The sequence below is a fragment of the Marmota monax genome, unplaced genomic scaffold, assembly GCF_021218885.2.
Source record: "Marmota monax isolate L192 unplaced genomic scaffold, Marmota_monax_Labrador192_F-V1.1 WCK01_AAM20220418_F8-fsc00620, whole genome shotgun sequence".
NCBI lineage: Eukaryota > Metazoa > Chordata > Mammalia > Rodentia > Sciuridae > Marmota > Marmota monax.
Genome location: NW_026694727.1, coordinates 73,638 through 101,569, shown reverse-complemented (window position 1 = coordinate 101,569; position 27,932 = coordinate 73,638). Strand labels below are relative to the sequence as shown.

The 27,932-nt window shown below is 41.9% G+C and overlaps 1 protein-coding gene across 2 annotated transcripts in view; it reads right to left on the bottom strand.

Annotated features, from left to right (window-relative positions):
- Window positions 1-1,258: 1,258 nt before the first annotated feature.
- Window positions 1,259-27,932, bottom strand: part of Ankrd50 (ankyrin repeat domain containing 50) — a 44,740-nt gene continuing 18,066 nt past the window's right edge. The window contains exons 4-6 of one of the 2 annotated variants that reach the window (XM_058572559.1): window positions 15,037-15,239; window positions 5,583-9,112; window positions 1,259-4,257 (exon numbers count right to left, since the gene is read on the bottom strand). In XM_058572559.1, coding sequence (XP_058428542.1) covers window positions 5,586-9,112; window positions 15,037-15,239 — 3,730 coding nt within the window. In that variant the 3' untranslated portion in view covers window positions 1,259-4,257; window positions 5,583-5,585. Of the gene's footprint in view, window positions 4,258-5,582; window positions 9,113-15,009; window positions 15,240-27,932 lie in introns of both variants that reach the window. The other variant, XM_046424201.1, reaches the window with a different exon arrangement.

Sequence of the window (27,932 nt, the reverse complement as noted above, 5' to 3'; positions counted from 1 at the left end):
GATGAACTGCAGAACATCATGCTAAATGAAAGAAGCCAGACTCAGAAAGCCAAAGGTCAAATGTTTTCTCTCTTTTGCAGAAGTTAGACCAAAATAAGGGGAGACTCCATGAAAACAGAACTGTAGAGGAAGGGGCTTGATGGGGAGGGACAAGGAATGGGAAAATGGAGGAACAGTGGAATGGACCAAATTATGCAATGTACACATATGAATATACCAGAGTGAATTTCACCCTTTATGTGTATCTATAAAGCACTAATTTTAAAAAAACCTACAAATAAGTAAAAGGAACACCAGTAGAGTAGAGGAAAGGAAACAGAGTGGTGGGAAGATGGAGAGGGAAAGGGTATAAGAACTGGGGGCTGAATTGGAACAAATTTTATTCCATGTATGATCATATCAAAATGAACCCCAATATTATGTATGGCTATAACTAATAAACTCTTCTACGTACACTACCCATTTGTGTTTAGATGTTCTGTTTTTAAACACATTTGAATTAAGATGTTTATTAACCAAACAAGTTTATATAGAATGCAATTACGGTAATCATTGCAGAACACTAGAATTATAAAATTACTAAATAGAAAATGTCGTTAGCCTTTTTTGAAGCCTTTCTTTTGAGGGCTAGAAGATCTGTACAATCTGAAAAACTGCATTGAGATTTCCTCTCATTCCAGTCAGAAAGGCAATTATCAAGCATACACATAATATTAAGTGTTGGTGAGGATGTGGGGAAAAGCACACCACATACACAGGTGGAGATGTACACTCACAGGTAGTGCAGATGGGCACGTTTGTGTCCTGGTAGGGGCAACAGGCTGGAACTCAAATTTTCTGAGTGATGAGCACATAAATCCTATTTGGAAAATGGTCATTTTTGCAAAAAAACTTAAAAACTCTTCAGCGTAAGGTTGTTGTGATATTCTAACAACCAAGGAGTGCATGTGTACACAATTTATTTGACTATTGCAGTTCTCGAAGGTATCACATTTGACATGGTGAGATATAATGTCTCAGTGCAGGGAGGGGAAAGAAGAGTAAATTGTTATAGAAGCTCTGGGGCTATATAAAGGTTAAATCTTTTTTTGTTTTTCTCTCTTTGGACAGTGTCCATTTCATTTTTTCTTTGAAAATATTCCCAAATTAATTCACTCAATATTTTAAAATATTAACTTTAAAAAACTAAGGGTTCTTTTTATTACAATTACATTGTGGATATTCTACTGGTTCAATAACAAAATTAAAACAAGATCTCTTCTGTAATGCAAATATATTTATTATGCACTTTCATATACATAGGGATTTTTGCATAATATAATACAAGGAATAAAATAAAACTTTTACAATGTGAAATTCAATGTACATTTTAGGCTATTTACATACCCCAAACCAAGGGAAAAATAAAAAGAAAGCATTTGTCTGCAACTACATCTGCAGAAAGTGTGAATGGAGGACGTCCAGCAGAATGAACACCTGCACAGCCAAAACACGGAGAGGCTCTGACTTCTGCTGTCAAAGGAGTGGTTTTTGGTGAGGATTCTGGTGGGGTGCGGACGAGACACTGGCTGTGCATTGCAGTATACACTGATTTCTGGTCAACTTTCCTCCCCAAACCTTTCCTAGAAACATTAGGTTTTCATTTTCCGTTCCTGTACTTTTTCACTTCCCGTACCATCACTCTGGCTTCAGGGATGGTGTGATGGAATGCAATAAAAATGTTTTAAGCACATGGCATCCTAAGTCATGGAGTAGCAACAGCTGATTTACAAAATTTAAACTTTTTAATTTCAAAAATAGCTATTTAGGACCTTCATATTTGCAGGACTGTTCCTACTTTTTAATGGAGCAGAGGCCATTTTTCACTTATGGTCTGAACTCCCCCACAGAAACAAATAAGCGAAGCAGGGCGCCTCCGGCACCCTTACCATTCTTATACCACTGAGTCCCTTTCATTCTATTCCAAAACATCATTTATATAAAAAACATCCAGAGGAATTCTTAGGAAAATCACATTTTCCCAACTGGCTCCCTTCCTACCAACTGTTCCAAATGTAAAAAGGATGGATGTGAAAACATTTAGCTCTTTAAAAAATTCCTAACACAATGAGCCATCTCTTTGCCCTTTGGCCACAAGGTGCATTTTGTAAAAACAATAATATTAAATAAATACAATTTCAATAATTCAAGGTTAATAGAAAAACTGGCAGCTTTCAAGGTTCTCTTTCTGAAGAAAAATACACCTAATAAGAAATGAGAGCTTTGTACTTTAAAGTGATGCAAATGTACTATATGAGACATGAGGACAGTGGGTTCCAATAACAGCATGTTGGCATCAATAGCATCATTAACACTTTTAAGGCTACTTTGCAAGAGTCCTATTAAGTGTATTTAATATATGTCCCATAGGGACAAGAGTCTGATACTTGAAACAGTCACATTCGAGTTATCAATATTGCCATGTCACCTTAATTTCGATTGAACTTCTCTTCTCCTTGCTCTGATTATGATTTATGAATCATAATGAATGACACAGGCCAATGGGTGGTACTGACTTTAAAAAGCAAAAGTAAGAAAGCCTTACACACAGATTCAAGTGGGAAACATTCATCATCTGTTGTACATTTCTGTTCCCATGAACAAAGCATTACATGTGTCCTTCATTTCCGATGACACCACTGATCTCTGTGATTAAAATGTTCGAAAGATTTTTTTCTTCAGTAGTAGCAATGGTTTGTGCTGTCTCCAAATTCTCTTTCCTCATTCCTCTTTATAAAGGGCACATATTCTCTTTATCAAGAGAACAGAATTTCTGGGGTCTGTAGGACTAACAGGACTCACTTAAGAGATCAAATCCACATCTGTGGTTGCCAAATCATTATGCTGACCTTCCCAGACAGATGCACGATTCCTCCACTCTGGCCCCACTGGTGTCGGGGGCCTCCAGGAGGCTAGGGCTGTGGGTCACATGCTCATAGGCACCAAATTTATTTTCCTTGGTCACAGACTTCTCCCTTCATCTTGCGACCTGGCCATCCTGAATGCAACTGCCCAAAGAACACAGGAAAGAGCACATGGATAGGAAAGTGCAAATCCAACAATTCGTTAAATAATAAGAAATACGCATGTGCTATGACAAGGTTAGAGGCATCATCCATGAAGGACTGACAGAACACACCACAGTCATCAAGAGTATCCATCCAACTGAGCCAGGGCATGGACCCAGTTGATTTTGAGAGGGGCTATTGTGGTCATGCAGTGATTTAAAAGTAGAGAAGCTGAGAGAGAAGCCACATAAACCTTCACACTGATAAATTACATTTTGTTTTGCTTCAAAGAAGAGATGAGGGTAGTCAATGAATTGTTCAGGGATCAAAAATTCTACCCTCAGATGAGAGAGAGGTGCACCTCCCTCTGCGCACACATGCGACTGAGGCATGGCTTTGTCCCTGAGAATTTTCATGCCTCGGGAATGAGTCTGTGGTCTTGGAGGTGGAAGGACAGCGAGCGGGAGGCAAACAGCATCCCGGAAGGAAATGGAACTCTGTTCTGCCGACTTGTTTGCTCATTTGGACACTTTGGGCCAGACATGGGGCGCATCCTACTGGGACAATCCAGATTTAAACTACATGGAGCAGCTCCCTAAACTACTAGAAATTATATACTTTTTGAGAATCTGTCAAAAAAATTTTTTTTTCACCTAGACGTGGCATTCATACAGAAACTCATTTTAGCCAATGCTGAAGGGGCAGTGAACATAAAACAGTTGCAAGATTCATTTTATTGAGTGACATTTTTAAAAATACAGGAAACAGGCCACGCACTACAATGCAAATGTGACCGGAACACTGCGCATAAGGTTCTTTTGCCACAAAAAAGAAAATAAATACAAAGAACACTGCCTTTCATATATATTTGACCATGGCACATGCACATTTATCAAATCTTAACTTAAAATACTTTATTCAAAATTGTTTTCAGCTTTATCAGGGAACTGTAGTATACATCTGCATCTTTTTAAAAAAGTGCTTATTCTGTGTAGTGAATACAAAGCACACAAAATGAAAGTTCTTAAGCACAGAGGGTTACACTGAGAAGGCAGCCTTACTATTTAGGCACATTACAGTAATTAAGGTAACTGTACTGCAGATAGCACATTCTTCGTTCTCTCTCAGCACACCATTGGCGGTTTATGTTCTTATCCCGGAAGGTGAAGAGCCACTCCAACCACAAAGTCTCCGTCTCTCAGAGCAGGAACTAGGCAAACATTAAATAAGAAAGAGTGAATGTCCACATTACACTTACCATGAAACTACATTTAGTTTTAAGACTCTACATAAGAATATGCATATCAATCTAACTATAAAGATTTATCACATAAAGTACAAGTTTAATAGTCTAAAGATTCATTATTTAATTTAAAAGGCTCCATAATACATCTACCTTAGTTCATGTGGTTTACTGTATTTAATATATGTTTATACTTGTGCCTTTACAAAAGACATGAATGACAGCTGGAGGGCTGTACCTATTTTTAAAATAAGCTACAGTGGAGAATGAATTATCTATTTTATACAGATTATTTTTGAGTGACATTTGCCTGGTCGTCCATAAATTCAAACTGAAGGATGTTTATTATTGGAAGATAGTCCCAAAGACAAAAGAAGCAAGAAAGAGACTGCAATTTGCTAGAGTATAATTTTGCTAAAGGAAAAGCAAAGTAGGATCAATGTAGCTTAATATGAACCAGAAAAGATTCCTAATGAAATCTTCAGATTTTTCTCCAACATGGGAAATAGGATTCTGAAAAAATATCTGTAACATAAAAACTGTAGACCTATTTTCCCACCAACTTCCCCTATATAATCAGCAAAGTACCTTTTGTGGGAAGGGGAAAGGTTTTTACAATTAAAAAGTACTGTTCTACCTGAATACAACGGGCTCCACACACCCACCTTGCCAACCATCCACTTCCCACCTCTCAATTCTTTGCTCAGTATGTGAAAATATGACTTTGGGAGATTCTCAAGAGATCTGTCATAATAAAAAACTACCTTCTACTGAGTAAACTTCTTTCTGAGTGAGGAACAGAGTTAGTATTGGCCAACTATCTACTATGCATTACAAACACTCTTCTTCCAAGCAGCAGGATGAATATATAGAACAGCCTCACCTATCAGCCTCTCCCAAGAGGGGTAACTGAACACGCAGGGAAGAGTGCTCCCCTGGGATCCTTGCAGGGCATGTCCACTTCCTCCTGGAAACTAGACTGTTCAGACACTAGTCCAGGGGCATAAGATAGCAGTGGGCAGAGCATTAACCCTCCCAGAGCCTACAATTCAGGTGGGGATGCCAACCGAGAACACAGTAGGAGAATGAATGTGGCTGTGCCAGGCCTATGCGCAGCGGGTCACCTGCAGGGAGGGGGGGCGGGGTGACAAGTGGGGAGGACTCCACTCCAGGGGGCGGGGCAGGTCTGGCTGGGAGACTGGAAGGTGGAGTGGCCCTGCGGAGGCAGGGGGAGCTCCCAGCCAAGGGAGCTAACTTCGGGGTGGAGATGCTTTAGGCTGACCAGGTCCCACCTTTCACAATGGCGTTTCCTTCTTGTAGCTGAAGCTGGGGTCGGCACCCTCGATCTGCAGCTTCAGGGCTTGCTTAAGGCTGAGTTCCGTCTCCGAGGAGGGATAGCCCTCCACCACCTCGGGGTGCCCTCGGTCCTGCATTGTCCGTGGGACTGGCACCCTACCAAGGAACACCTGGTTGCTCTGGAGGTGGTAGTTGGGGTTCGTCAGGATCCCGTTTCTCCTCTTCTGCTCCCCGCCCTGCTGGTGGACCACGAGCTGCTGCTGGGCGGAGGGCACCAGGCTTTTGCACTGGGCGTCCGCTGGCGTCTGTTTAGGGGGCACACCTGTCCCAGACTTGGCCGCGGGGCCTCTCTTGTCAAACTGGGTCATTTCGTACTCTACGACCTTTGGCCGCGAAGAACTGCTCTGCTTCGCCCTTTTCCCACCTGACCCGGATTTGCTGGAATTTTCCGATTTCCCCCCCTTATTTGCCCTGGTGGACTTCAGGCTGGGCTTCACTTGACTCCACTCAAACTCACTGCTCGGGGAATTGTGACTCTGTCCCAGGGACTGCGTGGTGGAGGACGGGGACACGACGGACTGGCGGCTGCGGCTGCGCGGCAGCGAGTGCTGCTGGATCTGCTCCGTGAAGGACAGGCCGTGGAAGCTGTCCATCGGCACCGTCTGCGCTGTCGCTGTGGAGGAAGTCGTTCTCAAGGATGAGTTTTTGGAGCTCTTCAGGGAATTGTTGGACAGGGAGGACTTCTGCCGGTCCACGGTGGAATCGGGAGACTCCGACGGCGAGCTGAAGGCGTGCGCTGGCCCGTTGGGCAGGCCGCGCAGGGACGGCTGCGCATCCCCGCCGCCGGTGCTGCTGGAGCTGTTGGACTTGATTGTGAGCGACTGCATTTTCGAAGACACCGACTGGAGAGGTTTCTGCTCCATTGTGTGAACAGGAGATGGGGAACAGCCGTTCAGACTAGAGGCACCATATTTTTCTAATAATTTAATGATTTGAGAATGTCCGTTTTTGGCGGCAACACGCATAGCTGTGCGTCCAAACTGGTCGGCGTGGTTAGGATCAGCACCGTGCTCTAGTAAGACCTGGACCACGTGCACGTGCCCCTCCTGCGCCGCGATGCAGAGAGCAGTGGCACCCTGGTTGCAGGTGTGGTCCACTACGGCCCCGTGCTCGATCAGCAGCTGCACGACTTTGACGTGGCCCTGCCAGGCTGCCGACTGCAGAGCGGAGCGCTTCTCGTTGTCCGCAGCATTGACATCGGCGTGGGAAGCAATGAGCACCTGCACCATTTCCATGTGGCCCTGCCAGCAGGAAACGTGGAGCGCTGTCCTTCCCTCAGCATCGCTCGCCTCCACGTTTGCACCGTTTTCTAAAAAATACTCGGCCATCGTCAGTTGGTTTTCTAGGGCCAGGATATAAAGCGTGGGCCTGCCATCTGCGTCTTTGTAGTTCACATCAGCGCCGTGGCTGAACAGCAACTCGACAATGTCCCTGTGTCCCTCTAACGCAGCGACCCGCAGTGCATTTCTTCCATCGTAACCTCTCTGATCAATGTTGGATTTATTTTCCAATAATATCTGAACACAATCATAATGACCCTCTTGTGAAGCCAGGATGAAGGGGATCCGGCCGTCGTTGTCGATCTCGTTTGTTCTAGCACCTTGTTCAATGAGCGCCTCACATATTAACCTGTGACCTTCAAAGGCTGCCATGTGCAAAGGGGTCCAGCCGGCATCGTCTCTGTGATTCTCGTCCAGCCCCCTGTCCAGCAGAGTGCGCACCACCTCAACATTTCCTTGTGCTGAAGCTATGCTGAGGACCGTCCTGCCTTCACTATCAATGCTGTCCACAGCTGCACCCCAAAACAGAAGTGTGTTTACTACTGAAGCATGACCCATGGAAGCTGCTGCCAGCAGGGGTGTCCGGCCATTGTTGTCTGTGTGATCCACATCAGCCCCTCCCTCCAGAAGCAAGTCCACCACATCCACATGTCCTTCATAGGCAGCTACCAGCAGTGGAGTCATGCCGTCCTTGTCACAGTGATCCACTTCAGCACCTCGGTCGATCAAAAGGCTAACAACAGACGCGTGCCCTTTACTTGCAGGCACGCAAAGGGCAGCGACAGAGAGCGCGGTTCTGCCATCCACATCCTCGTGATTGACTTCTGCTCCGTGGTCCAGCAGGTGTTCCACGATCTCTCTGTGTCCCATGTATGCTGCTGCGATCAAAGCAGTCCTACCTTCATTATCAGCTTTGTTAACCTCAGCACCGTGTTGTAGCAAGTTGAGAACAATATCCTCATGGCCTCCCCATGCTGCCGCTCTCAGCGCTGTTCGGCTGTCAGCATCGGCACAATCCACTTTTACGCCAGCATAAAGCAGTGCAGACACGACCTCAGTATGGCCGCCCCAAGCCGCAGATCTTAATGCTGTCCAACCATCTTGATCAGTGTGATTGATATTTGCTCCACACCCAATCAAACAGTTAACCACCTTGGTATGACCTTGTCTAGCAGCTAGGGTGAGAGATGTATGTCCATGAGCATCTTCTATCTCTAAGTCTGCTCCCCTAGAGACAAGCAAATTCACCACATCAAGGTTGCCACTGTAGGCGGCATTAGCCAATAACGTTCTCCCATTTGAATCGCACTGATTCACCGAAGCTCCATTATCTAATAGTGTCCTGATAGAATCCTCTCTTTCCAAGGCTTGTCGGACTATGCACGACGTGCGATCATCCTCACTGTTGACGTGAGCACCAGCTTTAACCAACAGCTGCAGCACTTCTTGTTCCTTGGGTATTGAAGTGGACAGAGAGTCTCGGACAGGCGTGCCATTCCATATCATCCACAGGGCTAATTCAGCTGTCTCCAACTGCAAATTTGAATTAATTAAATGCAGTGCGAATTCTTGTGCTTCCAATGGTGTCAAATTCTTGGCTTGACAGGTGTAGCTCATGGCCAGCATTCGGTGTCCTTCTGCCGCATTACATAAATACTTCTGAGTGCAGTGCTTCACGTCCAGAAGCCACTCAGCAAAGCTATAGTGAAACAGGATCTTAGTATTTCCCAGTCCATCGACAAGAAGTTTGGAGAGGACATCTAGCTTGCGCTGAAAGTCCTCCAAGGTCAAGGACATATTTTTGGTCCATACTGCATGATATAACTCTGTGACAGTCAAAGGTCGACAGGCTGCAAGAATGACATTCAAAATTGGCTGAACCTTTGCAAACTGTTTTCTTACAAAAAGTCTCTGGCAAAGCCAGAGATACAGACCATTCAGAGTTCCTGGGATGTCACGAATCTCTCTTAACATAATAAAATTTTCCACAACTCCATCTAAAACTCGTTCTAGATAAAGAAAACATCCACTGCTTTTAATGTGCAGTTGATTTAACATCTCGGCAGTTTCTTTGGTGAGGTGCTGCCGCAGAGCTTCCTCCTGGTCTAAACGATGAAGAATGTACTGCTGCACATCCTTGACAATGTACGCCTTCCGAAGGTCATCCAAACTGATTTTTCGAAAACCTGGAAGAAGAACAAAAAAGCAGATGTCTTCAGTTGAGAAGTATTATGGAAGCAGCCTTATCTTTAAAGAGAATGTTTTCAATTTACAACAAACTAATAAAAAAATCAACTAACTAATGCTAATAAATCTATTAATACATGGCAGTATGTAAATCAGTTTTCTTTTCTTTCTGCAAAAACACAAGGATGACAGAAAAATAACCTCATTTTCTCATCGGCAAGTGGCTTTTAGTGGCTTGAGGCCTCTGGACCCCACCACAGGAGCCTCACCAAGCGTCACAGCCTGACATGCTAGCATAGCGCCTTTTGAAGATGTTCTAAACTTACTTCCAAATGAGGAGGAGCAGACACACAAGTACAGTTTGTTTTTACATGATCTTTTTCATACAAATCATGGATATAGCTCTACCATATACCTGAAAATACATTAGCCTCAAATAAGGGGTTGAATATTTACACCCAATTAGAATATCACCTGCCATTGCCTCTGAATTACATTATTTTACACATTATCAAATTAAAATAATTAAAACTTGGACTGCCAATAAACAGCTTGAACTAATTAAGATGCAACTTGGTCAAATTATGCTTACAAAACTTTAGCTTTGTAGTAACAAAGCCACATAATAAAATTCACATCAACCTAAAATTACACTAGTTTCAGCTATTTAAAACTTTAAGTTCTTTAAAGGTCACCATAATTTCATTTTGATCATGATTTTAATTCATGATCTACAGACATGAATGCCTTAGACAACTGTACATTTGCCTTCCAGAAGAAGCAGCTGCAGAGCACATGCACTTGGTGAAGCAGCAGTGTGGCCAGGTCTGCATTGTGAAGGACCATCCCAACATCTCCAGGGAGGAGCTGCATCCAGTCAAGAGTAGAGGCCACAGCCTTCAGAGAAGCTGGGATATTCCAGCTGAGAGGCCCAGAGGGTTTGACAATCATGGTGGCAGCAGCAGCAAACATAAAGAAGAAGGATGACCTTGGGACTACTAACAGGACCGATTATGGGGTTGGGGGGACTGTGGGGAAGGAAGAGCCCAAGCAGGCATTACTGCTGTCTGGCTTTGCCAACAGGACAGACAGAGAGATCACGGAAAGATTAAAAATTTGATTTTTAGAGAAAACTGTTAGACAATTCTGTGATACTAAGCTTTAAGTATTTAGATGAAATGGACATATTTATTGGAAAACATAACCTACCAAAATGAAACATGAGGAAATAACAAATTTGCACAGCCCAAATCTATGTAAAAAAAATAGAATCTATGATTTTATATACACACAAGTGATCATTAAATCCTCAACAAAAATAATCTCAAAATACAAATTTTACTTATGGAAAAAAAAAGACAACGCTACTTAAACTGAGGAGGAGTTAAAACATGCCTAGAAATTTACAGCAACAGGCATTCACAGTGAAATGAGGTGACAGCCTCCAAACCCTGTCCTATGTGTCTGGGTGCTTTTGACTTCAGAAATACATTAAAAAACAATTTAAAATAAAAAGGAAAACACCTGACACATCACTAATAAAAAATGTACTAAAATAGTATCCTATATGTTATACAGTGTTTTAAATACAACGTGCTGAACCTATGGTCTGAGTCACAAGAACGATCATATCACCCATTATGAGTAAGTATCTATAGTTCAAGCTAATTAAGATCTCAGGATTAAAATGTGACATAATTAAAACAACCCAGGCTCAACCTCCACAGGAACAGGTTTGGCAGAATGGCGTGGAAGGAAACATGCTCTGTGAGAGTCCACTCTTCAAGGAAGCACTTGGAGCACTCAGCACTCACGCCTTCCCTGATAGCCCTGGGCCACCAGAGTGCTTATTTTAAAATGAGGAAGCTAAAGCACAGAATAAGTAGAGAACCAGGATTCTAATAGCTCTGTTTGACTTTGAAGTTTGCTGTTTTGGTGAAAATAGGAATAGAAAGTTTTGAGAGGAAGCGAATGTTTGACATGGAGCTAACAGGGAGGAAGCAGGGATGGAATTAATTATGTAGAATAGATGCAAAATGTCTGCAATATGAAAAATAAATCTCCCTCAGATCTAGACATTGAGAATATGAATTCAGAAGAAATTATGCTTGTCACTAATAAGAAGTCATTTATTAATTAAAACAGAAATAAGATTATTAATTGACCATTTAAAAAATTTTAGTTAAAGGTACTAAAAATAATAACGTTTTTAATTGTGACTTTTGATAAATACACATGTAATCCCTGATTATGAACATATACAATTTAGTATACTGATATTAAAGCACTTTCAATAATTACAAGATGAGGCTGAAAATGATCACAATTTCCGGAGGAATAGAACGTGGGCCACTTTGCTACTGAGTCACTTCTGCTCCTGCTCAGGGGCTGATTTTATTTGGAGGTGGTGAGTGGATCTGCACCCCTGCTTAGAAACTGGTACCCACTGCAACTGCCACATGTCCCCAAGAGCACCTGCAGCTGGGGAACATGAAAGTCAAACCTGACAGTGGGACCAAAGGAAGCTAAGAGAATTCCAGTATGTAACAGATACATCAGGCAGCTATGAAAATAGCCATTAAAAAGACAGCAAAAAGTAGCTAACAGGCTCATGAACGTTAAATTTAAAAAGCATGAAATCAAACTGGTACAAAGCATGGGCTCAACTAGGTAGGAACACTAAGAACACAAGGTGTTAGAGTGCTCAATCAGTGTTTTATCTCCAAGTGATGGAATCAATGCTGGTGCATGTTGTCATTTAAAATGTTTCTATGTAAGCATGGGTCACTTTTATAATCAGACAGAATCAATATGTACAAAAATCTGCAAAAATTTTTGTAAGTAAATTTTTGGTGTTTTGAATGGGCTAATTCTTTCAATTTGCCAAGCAACAGTAAAGGGAATCAAGAAGATGCTGAGAAAATGTATGGTCCAACCAATCGTTTAAATCCTAGATCCCTATTTTGCACCACTTAGGACAAAATATCCATATGAATAACATAATCAAACATAAAAGAATATGTAATATAAAGGCTAATAATTAGCTTACATATAACAGATTTCAAAATAATTATTAACAGTTTTTAAAAGCTGAGGAAAATAGTTACAAAGAATAAAAGCATATGAAATAAAAACCTTAAAAATAATAAATAACAAAAATCACTAACTTCTTGATAGAAAGATTAACAAAAATGATAAAGGAAAAAAAAAAGACAAACTGATAAATAAGTGAACAGTTAAACAGTAAACAAGAAGTCCAAATAAAATAACATTTTTCATGTGGCAAATTAACAAATACTAAAAAAAAGATATAACTCAATACTGGTGGAAATACAAAGAAAGCAACACACATACTTTCAGGAAGGAATATAATATGGTCTTTTTAGAAAGCAATTTTATGGTATTTATTAATAACCTCAGTAATGTTCTTAACTTTTACTCCCAAATTAAAAATTTACCAACAGCAGAGGTGGTAAATGTCCATACAAAGCCCACCATTTTTAACAATTAGTATACTGGGGAGGAGAAGGGTAGGATAGGTAGAATCTGACTATAATCTAGCTCCACCCGACTCCTAGTTCACTGCTTGTTCCACTAAACACAGTTGAAAGAAGATACTTATTTGCAAATCAAGGCATGGCAGTTTAGTTCCAAGCTCTGTTCTGGAGGTTGGGGATCAAGGAACAATTCCTGTTCTCATGTTGACTATATCTTAGTGGAGAAGACAGACTGCTAAGTAAACAAATATAAAATATAGACATATTTTAAACAGTAATCGGATATATGAAGAAATAAAACCAGATAGTGAGTTTATGACCATATAGCCGGGGAGAGAAGAAAACTAGAATAGAAATACAATCAGAAGCTTGTGTGCAACTGATATTGAGCAGGGGTCCAAGTAAGAAGGCAGTAAGAAGTCAAGGGAAGAACATTCTAGTCAGAAGAATATCAGTGCAGATGCCCTAAAGCAGATAAGAGCAGATCTGCAAATAACAGATGTTGGCTGATGAGCATGTAGAGAAACGGCAAATCTCATGATATTGGTAGGTGTGTCAATTATTTCAAGCACACTAGCTATTATTTGATAAAATTAAGTAGCGTTCACAATGTATATGTTCTATGACCCAGCAATTCCAATTCTAACTTTGAATAGATTTAAATCTTTAGCACATGTGCACATGAAGCCATATATAAGCACATTCCTAAAGCAGTTTTTGCAATACAGGTTGAACATACCTTCTCTGAAATGCCTGGGACCAGAATTTTTGAATTTTGAATTTTTTCAGGTTTTAGACTATTTGAATGTACATAATCAGATATTGTGGGGAATAGGACCCACATTTAAACACAAAATCCACTTATGTTTCATACTGCCTGAAAGTAATTTAATATAATATGCTTAATAATTTTGTTGATAAAATGGTTTCATGCTGTAGAAGTTTCCACTTGTGGCGTCATGTCCACATTTCAACAGCTTTTGGATTCTGGAGTATTTCTGATTAGGGATGGTCACTCAGTGACACTGGAAACAATCTAAATGTCCATGAATGGGATAATGGAAAAACAATAGGAGATTTATTCCCAGGAAGAGATACTATGTACCAGTTGAAACCAATGACCTAGATTTATGAACAGTAAAAATTAGAGTTCAAAAGTCACTGGCTAAATATGTGAATAAAATGAAAATAATAGCAACATTCATGAAGCACTTAGTACGTATTACGTAGGCAATATCCTAAGTGCTTCACGCATAATTTGTGATTTAACTTTATGTAATTTCCACTTTGTAGATGAGGAAACAGGCATACGGGGCATTAAGCAAGTTGTGCAAGGTCACAGAGCTAGTGCCTGGTAGAGCTGAGCTGGTACATGGAGTGTCTTGTCGGTGTGAACTATGAAAACACATAGTATAGACATATGGGCTAAAGAACAAGAGGAGAGAAAGGCATGGGAATGCAGGCCAGGGGCCTTCAACTCACCTGTACATGCTCGGCAGGTCGTGTGACATCAGGGTTAGCCATTATCATTTTAACCCTCAACTCTTATCAACACCCCAAAATAATGACTCCCCTGGAAGCCTGCAGTGCTGCACTGGCAGCAGGGACCTGAGGCAGGAGCTGAGCTGGAGCGAAGCTGGTGATAAAGCCACTGAACAGATGAAGGGGAGTCTGCCATGCTGCCACATGCTCAGAACTGCTCAAAAATGACATGGCCCATTCGTCATGACCCCAGTCAGTGTCTGCCCAGCTACACCCAAGTCCTGGGAGAGGTCCTTTGTTTACACTCCTTTACCTCCCAGAGGGCAAAGGGAAGCATGTCATATAATTTATCGGCATGATCGTGACTTTATTAGGGTTGGTTTAAAAAGTACAAAGATCAAGAAAAAATAGAAATGAAGAAGACCATCTTCATTATGCATTATATACTCTGTTTTCTCACTTATCAAAAAAAGGTTAAGAGAAAGGAAATGTTTCAAGTGATATCCTAAAGGGTTTTTAACTGGCTCTGTTTAGACACCAAGAAAAACACTAGAGTGACTGGCACTGAGCCTTCACTACTCTTCAGACGATAGTCTAGTTCAAAGGACATCAGCTGATGGTGACTCGAGAGCAGCAGGGAGGCAGCCCTACAAGGCCGGAGCAGTCAGCATGCAGGATGTGCCACTGTCTTTACCAAGGCAGTTAGGAAGAGAGTTCTGCAAAAGAGTAATGCTTAAGCAGCTTTAAAACATGCTACGGACCGTCTTTAACACGCCTTTAGAAGGGTACAGTTAAGAACAGTGACAGAAGGAGCAGGGGCAACACCCAGATTCCCAAATGCACACTTCACTCTCGGAAGAAAACAACCGGTTGCTCGTCAGTGGAAGCATCGGATGGCAGTAAGTAAGTATGCTTACCAGTAAACATTTTAGTAACAGCCTTACTCTGTTTTCGGGCAGAACAGAGAAGCAGGAGCCACGGTGGGAAGAACTCATGGTGACCAGCAAGCAGTTCCGCGACAGTCCCAGATAAGCTGGTGGCCGTCTGTTCTCCTTCAGTGACATTGCACCCTTCATCCACAGAGTCCACCAGCAGGAACAGGCTCTGCTGAGGGGGCTCCATGCCCAGGAGCGGGAGCAGCACACACCTGCAAGACACCACAGCACATCCGGAACGTTATTGGTGACAATGTCACACTCAGTTCTCAAACAGTAGTAGGACCAATTACAAATGTTTACAAAAGACTGTAGGACAAAATGTTTAAACATGTCTAGGACAAAAATGTTATAAATGTCAATTCCTTACTTTAAGTAGAATACAGGTCCTAAATAGCTGGCATTTCCAGTGATGTCACCTTCCACAGCACAGTGTGCTTGCGTGTGAGAGTGAGACCCAGCATAACCCAGGAAGGCCTGGAGGGGCGGGGAGCCTAGAGTTCAATATTCCCTTCTGGATTTTGAATTGGTGTTAAAGTCTGAATTATCTATGACAAGGGCATAAAACGTGTTACAAAGGAAAACAAACAAAGCAAAGCGAATATTCAGACCACCATAATAAGATCAGCATCAAGGCTTCCACAGAATTTACATGTGTTTCATTTCTCTCACGAGATGACTGCATGTGTATAACAAGTCACCACAGTTATTTTAAAGGCCTGGAAGAAGATGACTATATTCTAGGTCCAATTTGATAGTTTCACATTGTGAAGTAAAGAAAAATGATTAAGTTTGATTCCACCGAGTAATGTATTTCCTGCTTTTGCAATTGATATAGCTGTTGAATGAAAGTTTTTTCCTAAATAACACAATGCTCATTTGCTTTCAGCAAATATTTACCTGATGTGTCTAAATGCCCAATGGGGTGCTAAGCAGGTAACACAGTGAAGGAGACACAATCCATCCAGTTACGAACAACAGAAATTTACAAATTGTATTTTCTACAATTCTCTTCTCAATCCTTCAATACCCTAGACACCAAGATCCGACTTTTCACCAGGCAAAAGTCAATGTTTCTAAAACCCCTAATCCATTATAATAGCATCACTCAAGTCTAAACTCCTACTCTCTCTCCCCCGTGCTACCAGGTGGCCCACCTGCCTCTAGGCCCCTCCAGGGAGTTTCTACTGTGCCACTCACCCTTCCCCAGGGACTCCAGCCATGCGTGGCTTTCCTCGGTAACCCTCACCAGACAGCTGCCCCAGCTTCCTCTGCCTGGTCTGCACATCCCTTCTCTCATGTACCTGGCTTCTCCTTGGTCTTCAATGTTGAGTCCCTTTCTATGGTCAAATCTTTATTAAATGCTGTCATGGCATTAATGAGTCTTCTTCCATTGCACTTACTAATGTGTAAATAAGAAATGATCAACTCTAATTTTCTATGTTAGCAATTTTATCACTGTTTATCATATCAATGAGCACAGGGTATTGAAGTTATGTGTCTCCCATCCCAAACTGCCAAAACATTATTACTTAGACCTACTGTGAGCACCATGCCAAGCTCTGGGGGTGTGCTGAAGAGCAAAACTGCCTCAGTCCTGACCCGCTCTTTTAAATTTTTTGTGCTGCTGGGGATGGAACCCAGGGCTTTGCGCATGCTAGGAAAGTGCTCTACCACTGAGTTCTAACCTTGATCTCATGACCTTCCTACCTTGGCTCCCCAGGTAGCTGGAGATACAGATGTGCTCTTTTGATGCTTAATAGTTTAAAGAAAAAAAAAATGACATTAAGTAAGTTTCAAATTACAAATCTGATAGGTGTGGGAAGAGGTCAGGGGAGCTGGGTGTGGAGGTTGAGGCTGGTGAGGTCAAAGCCAGGAGGGGGTGAGGAGGAAGAGAAAGGGTCAAGGGTCGGGGGCACACCGGAAGGGAGAAGAAAACCTAGTTAAGGCAACAGCACCTGCATGGGCTTGGAGAAAGACCCTTGAGCAAAGTGTGGAAGAAAGAATTGTGGAGAAGAGTAAATGCTGGGCTTCGTGAGCTTTTCAATGAAGTGTGGACATGACCCTGAGGGTTCTAGAGAGCCAATGCTGTACACTGGCAGGTTCCCAGTGCTCAAGACCATCTTCACAAATCACTAACACCGTAGATCTGTGTCATGAATGAAAGGCATCGAGTAGAGAAAATGCTACTTTAATATTTTAAAGCATCAGGTAAGTGCCAGGCGCCAAGTCGCACACCTATGATCCCAGAGGCTCAGAAGGTTGAGGCAGGAGGATCGTGAGTTCAGAGCCAGCCTCAGCAACAGCCAAGCGCTTCTCAACTTGGTGAGACCTCTCTCTAAAAAAAAATACATAATAGGGCAGGGGGTGTGGCTCGGTGGTCCAGTGCCCCTGAGTTCAATCCCAGGTACCAAAAAAAAGGAAGCATTTGATAAAAAACTTTAGTAAACTAACTCAGAATTCCCATGTTCAGGTCCCTCTCATTATTTCAAAGTCATCTATTTGGGAAAACTTAGACCAAGTAAAACAAGATCCACATTTTTATTCAATTATATTTTATAATCTATAAAAAGAAAACTCCTTCAAAGTACACATTCATGAATAATGAATAATTTAGACAGTCTAGAACGGATTTTTACATGTTGATATGTGTTTGTGTGTATACATATAATATTCCATTTGAAATAATGCAACAGTGTAGGTTATCAAACTCAGACAAAAATACCAATCAACATATTTAACAGCAGCAATGTTAATGGGTCTGACTTTATATATATATATAATTAAATGTCTTTTAATGGAGCTTATGAATTTGTATATATCTTATTAAATATCTTATTAAGAAGCTCATTACTTTGAATATATCTTATTAAGTATCTTTCATTTCTTAGTTTCATTAATATTCAGCCAAATGACTTATATTCTTAATATTTTCATTCATTCAATTTCAAGTGCTTGAGTTAGATGTTCCCTGCCTTGAGTCTGAGTGCTGACCAGCCCATAGGTGCCTTCTGACTCCAGACCGAGGCAGCCAAAAGCACAGAGGGAGATTCTGAAAGGAAATACATTCATTGCTCTTTTTTTCTTGATATGATGAATTTACTTACTGCCTTTTAAAAAGAGGCTAATTAGCTTTTTAAAAGCTGCTGGAAATAAATTATAAGGAATACACTAATAGATGATACATATTCAGATGGACAGGACAATAATCTTCTCAGAGTTCAAACTGTCACTGTGGAACTGCAGGTTTGCACACACCCTCTGGGTCACCTCCTCAGGTATGGGGAACTGGAAAGACATTCCTCTTGGCTTCACAGCAAAGCAAGCTAGACAAGTCACAAGTTCAAGACTTTTTTGAATCTATCAGAGATTCATGGTGGTCACAGGGCCACCATGAAGCCCAAAATCCAGGGAGAAAAACACAACTGCAGAGAAGCCAGCACTTGTCCTTGGGGCAGAGACCACAGGGACCCTGGGGAGATACAGACTGCAGGAGGAAGAGCAGAGTGGAGCCTCGGGGCCTCGGATCCTCCATCTGACCTCCTCTACTGACCCCGCAGGTTAAACAGCAGCAGTCCTGGCTGGGAAGCACTGGGAATGAGTTTCTTCCTCAGACTCTTCCCCACCCACACCCCATGGAAAAGCCTTAGGGGGATGGGGGAAGAGACCACTACTGCCCCAGGGAACCATCAAATCGGGGGCAGCCCACAGCAAGGGAGTGGGCAGGACCGCCCAGACCACCCACCCCCAAGAGCAAACGGTACAAGGTTGGCTTACTGGGAAAGAAGCCCCCACCCTCTCCACCACCCCACTGAGGCGAGGTTTGAGGAAAGAAGTGTTTGAGAGCAGCTAGGAGACAGAGAAGGAGTAAAACCACCTGGAAATCCACCCCACGCCAAGCACAAGGCATCACCAGAGGGGGCAGCCGGCAACCATACCAACCCTCAAATCGCCTACCTCCCCCTTCCTTCCCACACTGAAGGCCCCACAGGAAAACACTAGGGGCTCACCTGCAGGTACAAGAATGTTTCCATAAGATATTCTGCTTCCAACAAGCAATCATAAAAATCTAAAATGATACGAATTATTGCGAAAGAGGACCAAAGTTGACGAATGTATACTACCCATTTTTGAGGTTTACGATAAAGCTAGTGTAATCAAGACAGCCTGGTATTTGCTACAGACACACACAGAGATGTAAAAACAGGTCAGCATGAACACAGGAAGCTAATATTATACGAAGTTGCAAAGGTAGTCAAGTGAGTAAGGAGAAGTTTTTTCCACAAATGATGCTGAACAAATGATAATAACTGGATGTCCAGATGCAAAAAAAGATGAACCTGGATCCATGTCTCACCCTTCATACAAAAATAAGCTCAAAATGGATCACAGGCTTCAGTGTTGAACTATAAAGCACCTAGGAAAATCTTTTTGTGATTTTGAGTTAGGTAAACAGTTTTTAGACCCTACCCCAAAAGTAGGATCCACAAAAGAAAAATAAATTGAAAACTTTTATCTGTATCAAAATTAACTTTCAGACACTGATACAAGAATAAAAAGTCACACAAAGGACTGACAGAATATATTTCAGATTGAAGACTTATATTCAGAATACATGAAGAACCCTCAAACAATAATAAAAAAAAATTACTTTTTTTTAATAGGAAGCAGACACTTCAGAAAAGATATAGGGGTGTCATAAAATGCTCAGTGTTACACAAATTAAGGACAGTGGCACTCCCCTGAGTTCTGACTAGGCTTGACTCCTTGCTACACAGTAAGCTGAAGGTTTAGTTTTTCAGAGGCAGATTAGGTTTATTTTATACTTGATATCCAGAACAGTGCTCATTCATTCCAGTGTTACATCTTTAAACATAAAAATGTTCAACTTAATTAATTATTTAGGGAAACTTATAATTAGGGAAATTCAAATCAAAACTACCAGGAGATACCAACAGACACTTAGTAGAATCTCTGAACTGAATGAATCCTGAAAACAACAAGGGTCTGGGCCACTACAGAGCATGCACACAGCCACCTCCACATGCACAATCACTTGTGAGGTTGGAGCTTCCTAACATGCACCTATAAGGGCTCAGCAACCCCCTTCCTGGTATTACTAACTGAAACTCGCAGCCCCCCGCCCCATACACATACAAATATACATAAATGTTAATAGTAGCTTTATTTATAATCCTCCAAACTGGGAACAACCCAGATTTTCTTCTGCTGGTGAATGGGTAAACAAACTAAGTATCCATACAAGAGAAGGCCACTCTGTCACTAAAGGAAAAAACTCAATGCCTCATACAACATGGATGAATCTTAAATGCATTCTGTAAATGAAAGGACCCAGATTCAGAAGACTGCATGTAAGACTGCATTCATATGACACTTAGACAAACAAACTTATAAGGACAGGTCAGTGGTTACAAAGGCTGACATGAGGGCAGGGTTCTACAAAAGAGAAGCAAATGGGAATGTGGGGGTGACAGCTGCTCTGTATCATCACTGGGGAGGATCCATGACTCTGTGTATCTGTCAAACTTACAGAACTGTATTCCACAAAGAGTCAATTTCACTGAATGCAAATAAAACTAATAAATTACTACTGTTAATCTGTCCCTGAAAAAACAAAACCTGCAGCTTACTGAGTAACAGCAAGAAGTCAGCCTAGTCAGAACTCAGGGGACTGACACTATCCTTAATTTGTATAACACTGAGCAATTCATTTAGAAAAGAAACTTTTTTTTTTTTTAAGAGAGAGAGAGAGAATTTTTTTAAATATTTTTATTTTTTAGTTCTCGGCGGACACAACATCTTTGTTTATATGTGGTGCTGAGGATCGAACCCGGGCCGCACGCATGCCAGGCGAGCGCTACAGCTTGAGCCACATCTCCAGCCTGAAAAAAGAAACTTGTTAACGGACGTCTTCTTCCCAGTTGGTACCTGGAGGTTCCAATGCTCTTAGATGAGCTCATTTCCATGGAAGGTGCCATCTGCTCCTAGCAGCACACTGAGTCACAACCCTGCGTTACTGTCTTCTAGGACAGGACCAGCCATCGGCTCTGGTGAGCGCACTAACCTCCTCGGAGAGCTCCTGGCTCTGGGCACAGAGCCCTTCACATGTAGGACCTGCTCAGCTGTCTGCTCTCCTGCTCCAATGTTCACCCTCCTCTCCACTCCTTGGAGCTCAGCCCAGGTGTCACTTACCAGGCAGGTCTTTGCGATACACTGCTCTAAAGCTACCAGGTAAGGATCTCAACATCTATACTGCTAGAACAGCCATCAGAGTCCATCACAACTGTAATTAACTAAGGAACCAAGGAAGAAGGAACCACCTACATATCATTCACCATTCTATTTTTAGCAGTTAGCAAAGGACCCTTCAAAAAGTGAGGATCTATAAATACTTACTGACTGAATGAATGAACAAGCAGGTTTATTTTAGTGTTGATATCCAGAACAGTGCTCATTCATTCCAGTGTCACATCTTTAAAAGTAAACCCAACAGTTCATTGCTGGCTCACACTCAGCTCCAAGGAGCTGTTTTAGTTAATTTCATGTGTTAAACTGGCTGGGCCAGGGGGTGCTCAGGCACTGGTCAAACATTGCTCTGGGCATGTCAGTGAGGGTGGTTCTGAATCAGTGGACCAGTGAGCAGACTGCTCCCCTCCTGTGGGGGGGAGTTGAAGGCCTGACTAGAAGAGAGAGCTGATGTGGCCACCTGACTGCCTGAGATGGGATACCAGCCTTTCCTGTCTTCAGACTCAAAAAACTCAGTCCTTCTTGGGTTTAGAGAATGCCGACTTTCAGACTAACACTTCAACTACCAGCTCTGTGGATTCTCAGGCCTCTGAATTCAGATTGGAACTATCTGTTGGTTTTGCAGGTCTGTAGCCTGCTAATGACAGAAGCTGGAACTTCTAACCCTCCATAACTGTCAGCTAATTCCTTATAATAAATCTATTTGTTAGTGGTTTCTCAGGAGAACTCTAATATAGGACTTCCTATAAAATTTTTTCCTTACATTAGTTACTTTCTTAAATTCCTGACATACTTGGACTTTTTAATGCACACTCTGTATCTTGTACCCACAACACATCCATTTTGCCTTGCTACCGTCTTTGCAGTGCTGCCCCCACTTCACTGTGTCCAAGTACTGAATATGGCCCACTGTGTGACTTTTTGGTTTGGGTTCTAGGAAGAAACAAACTAAACTGCTCTCCAGGGACCTGTTAAACCTACACAAAAACAAACAAAACAAAAAATGTGTCATCATTAGGAAAAGGGTACTTTCAAATATGGCAAAACCTAGTGTGGTCACTTCAGAGGAATAGTGGGGACTTTAGACTTCAGAGGTGCTCTAGAGAAACAACCCTGTACTGACCCGGTATTCCAATTCCGAGTGCAGGGGTCACACAGTTCCTTAGCTGCCATGCTCCTGGTGAGTACGTCAGCGTGTCACCACAAAAAGCTCAAAGGCACAGCTCCCTCCACACACCACCTCACCGCCACTGGCTCTGGCCCACTGTAATGTCGAGGGAAGTGCACCTCCTGAGAAAAGTCTGGTTTTTTTAATATTCTTAATAGTTCTATTTCATGCCAGCAAGAGCATTTCCCCAAACCATGTATTTCCAACTAAAAAGTTAAAAATAATATATATGATAACTAAAACTTGAACAAAATGTGGCTCAGTGCAGCCCTGGCCTACCATGTGAGGCCCTGGGTTTGTTCTCTAACAACACAAAGTAAATGATTTAAAAAATTTTAAAAAGTTGGACAATACAAAAAAATCTAAAATAAAATATTTGCAGCTATTTGAAATAAACAGCATTACTTCTTTAAACACTTTCCAATTGAAGGTCACGGTTTACCCCAACTAACCGCCATAGGCTCCCAACACTTCCCCAGTCCTCGAAAGCTGTTAGGTCCACTATTTTTGTTCAAATAATAGGACCAGAGAACTCATTTTCAATCCGAGGCAAAGTTATATTTCATTAAATTCATTGATCTGTGAGATAAAATGTGAAAGCAATAAAGAAACAAGGATAGAAAGAATTCACTGAAGACCACACACCCTAAGCAAATGTGTGTCTCCAGCATTTTTTCTGAGATAAACTCTTCAATCATGTTTGTTATTAAATAGCACCAACATGCACTGACTCAACACAAGGCACCTCTTTTGTTATGGACTTGGGAGAACACGGTGTAGGAATGCGAGGAGGAGCAACCAGACAGGACTCAGACAGGAGGACAAGGCAGGTGGAAAGGAGCAGAGAAAGGTTCTGGGACTCACACTCTGAACAGGAAGGCAACTCTCCCACTGCACTGCACTTGGGACTCAGAACTCCTCAAGTTTCCTGCACACACACACGCACGCACACACGCAGGCACTGTGCTTTCCAGTGATTCTAAAAGTGAGAAGAATACTTAAATCTTTAACTCCCTGAATGCTAAAATTCCAGTTATTTCCCTGGCCTATGAGCAATGAAATATTGCTGCAATAATCATGGAATGTTACTAAAACACAGTTTTTAGGAGCGATTTCTCATTCTGCTCTAAATATACAAAGATTTTGCTTTGTCATGCAATTGTTTACCCCTTCCTAAGTCTCCTAAATAGTGCAGTAAGAAGGAAAAATAGCTTTTCTCTGAAAAACTGTGTGCATCTGGTGAAATAAAATGGGGGCAGAAGAGAAAATTTTGAATACAATAATAGCAAACCAAAATTACTGATCTACTTGAAAGCAGTGTATTAATTCAAGCTGCTCTACTTCTAAAAGTGGATAAAGAACCAAAATTCTCAAGTAATAAACACAGGGAATCATATGCGAACCCTGAAAAGTATGTCTAAGGAGTGATATAACTGGTAGCTGTTTTTAATCAGTGGCTTTCTCCTTGGATGTGATGGTTATAGGGATGTAAGGTATTTGTCTCATAAATCAAATATATGTGGTGTAAATGCTAATTCATTTTCTCCTTCAAACACACCTAAAAATTGAACATAAACAACCATCTAGCTATGGTCCAAATGTCTGCATTCCTCCCAAGATTCACAGATTAAATCCTAGCCTCCAACGTGTCAGGGGTGGCCTCTAGGCAGTGAGTGGGTAGAGGGGAAGAGCCCTCAGGAATGGGATATTAGTGCCCTTGTAAAGGAGATCTCAGAAGCTAGCTCATCCTTTTGCTACCTTGTGAGGACAGAGCAAGAAGGTGTCAGCAATGATCTTCTGTGATTTATCAGAATGTGCCTTCAATACACAAAGACTGCTGTTGCAGGTTTCATCTTGTTGCTGCATAATGCATGCTAGCTACTGCAAAGTCACCAAGGTGCACCCACCCAAAGTACCCTCAGATAAGACACTGTTTAAAGTATCTATACTTTTTTCTACATTCATTATCAATTACCTTGATTTTAAGAAGTTTTAAAAATTAGATAACACTTAGGCTATGTTTTGGATAAATGTCCCATAAAGGCCCATGTGATAAAGGTCAGGTCCCCAACTTGTTGTTACTGGGAAGTAACAGAAACTATAAAAGGTGGGACCTACTTGGAGGTCTTCAGGTCACGAAGGGGGCCTTTGAAGGAAACAGTGGGACCCTTGCCCCTTCCTCGTCCTCTTTCACCTCCAGGCCATGCGGAGAGTACTTCTACTTTGCCACCAGTCCCACCCGAGGCCTAAAGGCAATGGGTTCACCTCATCAGGGACTGGAGCCTCTAAAACTGTGAGCTAAAGTAAATCTTTTCAAAGTTGATTAGCTCAGACATTTGTTATAGTGACAGTTGACTGACACCAAGTAGCATTACTAGATTATCTATTTTGAATATTGGAGCCTGAAATGTCATTACCATCTGGTGAAATTTAGCATCAAAACAGTATAAATCTAGGGGCTGTGCAGGTGGCTCAGTGGCAGAGTACTTGCCCAGAGCATGAGGTTCGCTTGCTCTAAAGAGCAGTTCTGAGCACTGAGCACTTTCTGAAATCATTGAGAGTGCATGCTGACCATCTCTTCATTAACAAATTGTTAAATTCTCTAAAAAACCCAGACTTTAAAAATTAAGTTCCTACAGAAGATGAGAGTAAAGCAGAAAAATTAAAGTACTAGTAATTTTTAATCAATATATCATGTATTCCCTTGGAAAACAAACTTAGATTCTATCTTCTTTTCTTAGAAACAAAATTAACCCAATCATTATCTAAAGCATGTGGAAAAAGAAGAAGAAAAAGAAGTATCATTAGTACTTTCAACCAGTTTGGGATGGAATATTACCTATTAGTTTAAAAGAAAAACCAAAAGAACCTAGTAAATTACTTGAAAATTAAAATCAGGAAAAAGTTTGCCCAAAATGTGGGATAATATGTGTCCCTGGATTTTTGCCTAGTGACTATAATATTTTCACATTTTTATGAACTGTCTAGCCCTTGCTAAAACATAGCCCAGAGATATGGAACATGAAAACAAAAAGAAAAATATAACCAAAGAGAAGAAGCATTTTAAAGAGTCAGAAACAGAGAAGCCACATTGTTTGAGCCTTGCTTGCCCCAGAGCGTGCGGTGGCAGTCTGGGTGCTTCTGGTGGGAGTGAAGGGACTAGGAGTCCCCCGCCTCCAGCACCAGGACTCACTGTCTGAAACCAGAGCTGGGACAGGGGCTGGGCCAATACAACAATAAAAGAAAGATGAAATTAAAAACGTGGGGGAGTATGCTCACTGGAGCACACAGAGCTAGCCACAGTGAGACAGCAACTGACCACTTCAAGTCAATATTGAATCTAAAAGTCAGCAGCTTGCAGGAGGAACTTCTTCCATTTGCAGCCCTCACAGTCGGTCACACTGGGGACAGAATGGTAAGGTGATCAATAAACCCTGGAGTAAGAATAACAGAGTTCCAAAGAGGGGGGAATAAAACTCAGCGCTCAGCAAGAAGGCAGCAAACCCAGAAGTGGAGTGTGTACTCGCGTCTAAGCTGAAGTAACTCACCAAACTGCTAAGGGCTTAAAAAAATGCATTTGTATTGTTCAGAGAAATAAGGGCAGGGGCAAAATTGACTTTTTTCTTTTTTTCCTTTTTGAGTTTGGCTACTTTCTTTTTTTTTTTTTTTTAATTGGTTGTTCAAAACATTACAAAGCTCTTAACATATCATATTTCATACATTTGATTCAAGTGGGTTATGAACTCCCATTTTTACCCCGTATACAGATAGCAGAATCACATCAGTTACACATCCACGTTTTTACATATTGCCATACTAGTGACTGTTGTATTCTGGAGGGGAGGGGGGACAGTAGAGGATAGGAAAGATAGCAAAATTGACTTTTTAAAAAGGAAATAACTTAATAAGCAAAGGCATAAATCCAGTAAAACAAGAAAAGTCAAGGGCCTTCTGCAGGATGAAGCGCAGTAGGCCCCAGCACCAACCTCCCCTGTAGCAACTGGCAACTGAGAGAGAAAAATGACAACTGTATTTTTACAGACACGAGGGGGCTGCTAAAGCAAGAAAATGAGATGAATTGAAACTCCAGAGCAGGAGCTCCTTCAAAGTGAGGAACAAAGTGACTGCTGATTTCTTCTCAGGGATCATTTGTTGATTTGGGGACACAGGCTAATTCTACAGGTGCAGACTAAGAATTGGGACTGGGCTGCCTTAAGGGACTCTACCAAGGGAGCAAAGCCAGCAAGGTTTGCATGAGTCAGTCTGTCCCTTGAGTAGAGTGCATGTGTGATGGGTCCTGAACACAAGGTTCATTTTCCCTAAGGGACTTTGCTAAACTGTGGGCTGTGCTTAGAAGCCTGAGAGACCAGACCAGGTGTGTCTAAAGCCACCTTGAGGGCTCCACTGGTGGCATGTGAGAGAAGAATTCTGCTAAGCCAGAATCTTGCTTTAAACACAACTCTCCAGGATGTGTAAGGAATCAAGGCCAAAAACACCACACATTAACATCTCCCAGGGAAGTGAATTAGCAAGTCGTCAGAGATGAGCAGACCAATCATGGCAAGCACAGACAGGAAGCAGAGGCCTTCCCAAGGTCAGCAAGGACCCCAGCCCAGCTTGCTCTCACCTGCACCAGTTCCTCACCAGCCTGGCCAAGCAGGGAGGGGGAAAGCCTTCTCTGCCACCATGATCATCTATCACCATCTGACATACAATTAAAAAATTGTTAGATAGGAAAAGGCAAACAATAGGAGACTAGTAATCTATAGAAAAAAGATAATTAATATAGGCTGAGAAATTACCCAGAGGTTAAAAATAACTGTGATTAAAATACTGGAGAAAATAGATGTATATAAATGGGTGAAAGATGGATAATTTCAACAACAAATGGAAGCTATAAAAATCAGCAATGAAAATTCCATAAGAGAACTAAAACACATAATTATTAGATATTAGGGATTCTGGATGCATTCACTACTATCCTGATTACAACACAGACAGAACAGAAATTCACAACACACAGAACCTGACCATAAAGCAAAAGCTGGTGGCCTAGTGGGAAAATGAAAATTCAATACACACTACTACAAGACCATAAATGGACAGAGTTCCAAGGGCAGTTGGAGGCATGTCGCAGTTTGGAAGATGAAAACGCCCACCCCACGGCCCAGCACCTGGCCCCCAGCAAGCGGGCTGCAGCACCTCTCCCTCCTTTACTCCCAGTACAGGTTCAAAAGGATGCTTGAGAATGTTCTCAGCAGCACAGCACTGCTTCATGAAGTAAGACAGCTGCGCACATTTCCAAATGAGTAACAACAAGATGACAGAGAACTGAATGGTGGCTCACAGAATAGAATTCTGCTCATGCACTAGTGAATGTGAATCATTAGCCCCATGCAACAGGACACACCTAAAGGGCAGTGTTACACAGAGGTGCTGCAGGATGACACCAGGGGTGCGTCACCATCCA